General features: G+C 45.0%; 1 protein-coding gene across 1 annotated transcript in view; it reads left to right on the top strand.

The window, feature by feature from the left end:
- The first annotated feature begins 626 nt into the window (after nucleotides 1–626).
- ACAT1 (acetyl-CoA acetyltransferase 1) overlaps nucleotides 627–3599 on the top strand; it is a 9737-nt gene continuing 6764 nt past the window's right edge. The window contains exons 1-2 of the mRNA XM_010134024.1: nucleotides 627–885; nucleotides 1829–1929. Of these exons, the coding sequence (XP_010132326.1) occupies nucleotides 627–885; nucleotides 1829–1929 (360 nt within the window). The remainder of the gene's footprint in view (nucleotides 886–1828; nucleotides 1930–3599) is intronic.

Here is a 3599-nt window from a genome sequence, read left to right as displayed (position 1 = left end):
TAATCAATCTCCCTCTCACTCTCCCTGAGTCTTTATCCCCAAGTGGTGTTTAAGTGAAGTTGACTGTTGGACTTTGTTTTAACTCGGCTTAAGTACTGCTCCTAGGAAGAGAGTATTACTTAGGGATATCTGTGCTAATCCAAGTCTGACTGAACGTGCTAATTGTTTTTCTGGGGTGGAGTTTTATGGCACATCTAGCTGATGCAAAGGCTACTTGTTGCTAAACCCCGTGGCCCTTCCTTTCGCTGCCATGGGACACCCGTGAGAGCCTACTGACAGATTTAAACTGGCAAAAAAGACGATGGTCAATTTTCTGCACATTTGGGCTCTTGAAAGAGCGTATTGCAAGAACTAGAACACCAGGACTGTTACAGAAGATGCAGCGGGGGAGCGGGCCTCTTCCGTCTGGTGGCAGCTGGCTGTGGCCTTGGCTCAGCCCTGTCAAACAAACACAACTCTTTCTGTAGAACTAATTGTGGCAGGTTGGAAGTTTTTTGTATGTAACCCTCCATGGAAGTTGAGCTTCTCAGGTGTCTCCTGAGACTTGGAAATGTTTGCTTTAGTATAGCTAACTGTGGCTTGGTCTGCAGGGTAACAAGAGGATTCTTTTCTGCCAGTTCATGAGGATGGCAATCCGGGATGCACTGAGCAGGGGCCTGTGTGCTGTTAGCACGCACGTTGGATGTGGCACAGTTGTCTTTGACAGAAAACTTCAGCGGGAAGGTTTGTTAAAGGGAGTTATATATTCCATGAAAAGAATCCTGAATCAAAACGCTTTTGTCTTAATAGGAATCCCCGCAGAAGAGGTGAAAGAAGTGTATATGGGCAATGTCTTGCAGGCTGGACAAGGACAGGCTCCAGCACGACAAGCAGTCTTGGGTGCAGGTACTCGTTCTCTTGATACTGGGGCTGAAGTTTTCCTGTCTTTATGCAAACAGTGTAGATCAACAGTGTGACTTGAAGCAGAGTGGTGCCCAGTCGGTGTGTGCTTTTTTCCCCGGGGTGGGCGAAGGCTGTATGTTGTACTCATGTGAGTGCACCTGATTGTGCATCCTGGGGAGTCGGTTTTCATGGGCACGGTGGATGTTACTGCCCACGGTGTTTGCAGAACCTGGAGAAGACTGTACTGGAGATCAGGCTCCTTCTTCCACAGCTTTAACTTTACTGATGGATGCTGCTCTTTGAATCTTTTGCAAAACAGACTTCTTTTCTTCAGTGCATCCTTATTCTGAAGCCTTATTGCGTAAGGGGTCAGTGAGTCTCCTTGAACTGCAGTAAGAGTATAACATTGCACTCGTCTGCCTGTGGAGTCCAGAGCTGTCACTCCGGATCCACTGGAAGGATCCACTCTATAATTTAACTGCAGCCTGAATGTTATTGGGGTGCAGGAATTATTTTCCTCTCCTTTTGCTGTGGGGATGGGATTCCCTACCTTACTGTGGTTCCAGGAGGGTCTGTGGGTCAGGGAAGAACTGGATCCTTTCTTGGCTCTGTCCCTGCACTTTTTTGAAAGCAAAGGAACTGCTTCCACGTGAGGCAAAGATGAATACAGCTCTTTCCTGTCCTCTGACTAATTTCCCCATCTCGCTGCTGGTGTGGAGGTGATGTACTGGTACCACTAGAGAGCAGGCCTGGGGCAGAGGCAGTGGTGCAGTAGTCCTGCGCCAAGCTGCATGCAGCAGAGCTGAAATTGCCCTGGCTGGGTAAATAGCATGAGCTGCACTCCCTGGGCTTTGGTAAAAGTTGGTCCTATGTGAAATATTGCTGAGACACCAGTAAAGTGTTGGTCTACCCTTTAAATAACAGTCGTACAACTTCTCCGTCTCAGGTCTACCAATCTGCACTCCGACTACAACTGTCAATAAAGTCTGTGCGTCAGGAATGAAATCCATCATGATGGCAGCACAAAGCCTGATGTGTGGGAGTCAGGTACGTGGATTTTCGTGTGGTTTTGTGGAAAAAAACTGCACAGCGAATGTTGTAGATCCTGTCCTACTAATGTCCGTGCTCTTTGATCTGGCTCTGTGTTTTGACTTGGAAAAATAAAGCTAATTAGGGAGGTTTGGCTTTGCTTATGCAACCTCAATTTTTAGTCACTGAAGTCTGTTTTGGTTTAAAACAGGAAAAATATTCTAAGTATTATAGTTAGGAAATGGTCAGATGTATTTTTATAGCTGAGCGAATAAGGTGGGTTTTTTTTCTGCTCTTCCCACAACCCACCTGCTGCACCAACTCCCCAAAAATAATTAAGGGAATTTTCAACCTCTCTGGTCTGAAAAATGGAAGAAATGAGTACAGACTTAGTTTTTGATGGAACACGTTTAGTGTTGATTTTCAGACATTTTAAACATTTAAATGAATTAAACGTACAGTTTAAAGCAATGCTGTTTCCAACTAGATAAAAGATGTTTCAGGCTCACCTTGGTCAACTGTGTTCTCAGATTCTCTGTACGATTGGGAGAAATAGTATCACTTAAAGGGAGGGTGGGAGAACACACCATCTTCAGCAAGCTGTTAAATGTCAGGCAGCAAGTGTGAATGTGGAGAAACACATTTTAACTTTGCTTTTAATTCCATACACAAAAGCATTTCGGCAGCATCTCCCCTTCTCTGAAGTGACAGTATCGTCAGTTCAATATATATTGTTAATTTACAAAGTGGCTCATAAATGAGAAATGTACTCACTGTTTCTTAGGACAAAAGTAAAATATTTCAGTTTGGTTGTCCCTTCTGTGAAAATAACAGTACAGCTGAGTTAAGCAGCTGCTTACTGCTTTGGCCTCGCTCTGTGGGGAATGGCACTTAGTGCGGCGCCAGCTGCGGTCGGTGGAAATCTTCTCACTGGACTTTGAACCAGGCCCAGCTTGTCTGGGTGACCTGTTACCCGTGGATTTAGTCATTTACATCCAGACTTTGTGAGAGCGGTTGTGGGTTTTGGCTGGTTTGACACATGCAGCCGTGAGCACTGAAGGAGCTGGAGTTTTCAGCTGAGCTAATCATATGTGCTGTGCTGCTCTGCAAAAGCAGAGACCTGGCCACTTGTTAGTCTCGTAGAGCTATAAACCAGAGGGGGTTTGTGGTGTGTGTGTGTGTGTGTGTTTTTCCTGGCTGTGGTCTGTGAGGTGTCTGTGGTGTGAAAGTCGGTGATGGTTCCCAGTGGCTTGAGTCAGTGTACATCATCATATAAACAACTGTCTCCAGGCCTTTCACTTTAGGGAATTGAAATGCCAGGGACTCTTGTTCCTCTGAGCTGTTGCTGTATCTCAGCCGCCTTTCTGATTTATCTGCCTTTGCAGTTTGCCTCCAGCCTTTCTTCTTTTCTTCACTACTTCATGTCACTCTTCTTGTATCTAGTTTATAATCCATTCTCAACCAAACCCGTTATTTCTCTGAGTCTTAAAGAAACCAAAAAAGCTTCCTCATTTTTCTTACTGCTGTTGTGATGGAAAATTTGTTTGAATTTATATTAACAGCACTGTTGACCTCCCAAAGACTCACACTGCTGTGTGAGTATTTCTTACATTTATCCATATTTCAAATATTCCTTTCTGTGTCCATTCTTGACGTCCTGGGATCCCAGGGATTTGGGGGGTATAGCC

The sequence above is a fragment of the Buceros rhinoceros genome, unplaced genomic scaffold (assembly GCF_000710305.1).
Source record: "Buceros rhinoceros silvestris isolate BGI_N320 unplaced genomic scaffold, ASM71030v1 scaffold4214, whole genome shotgun sequence".
Classification (NCBI taxonomy): domain Eukaryota; kingdom Metazoa; phylum Chordata; class Aves; order Bucerotiformes; family Bucerotidae; genus Buceros; species Buceros rhinoceros.
This window is presented reverse-complemented; position numbering and strand designations above follow the sequence as displayed.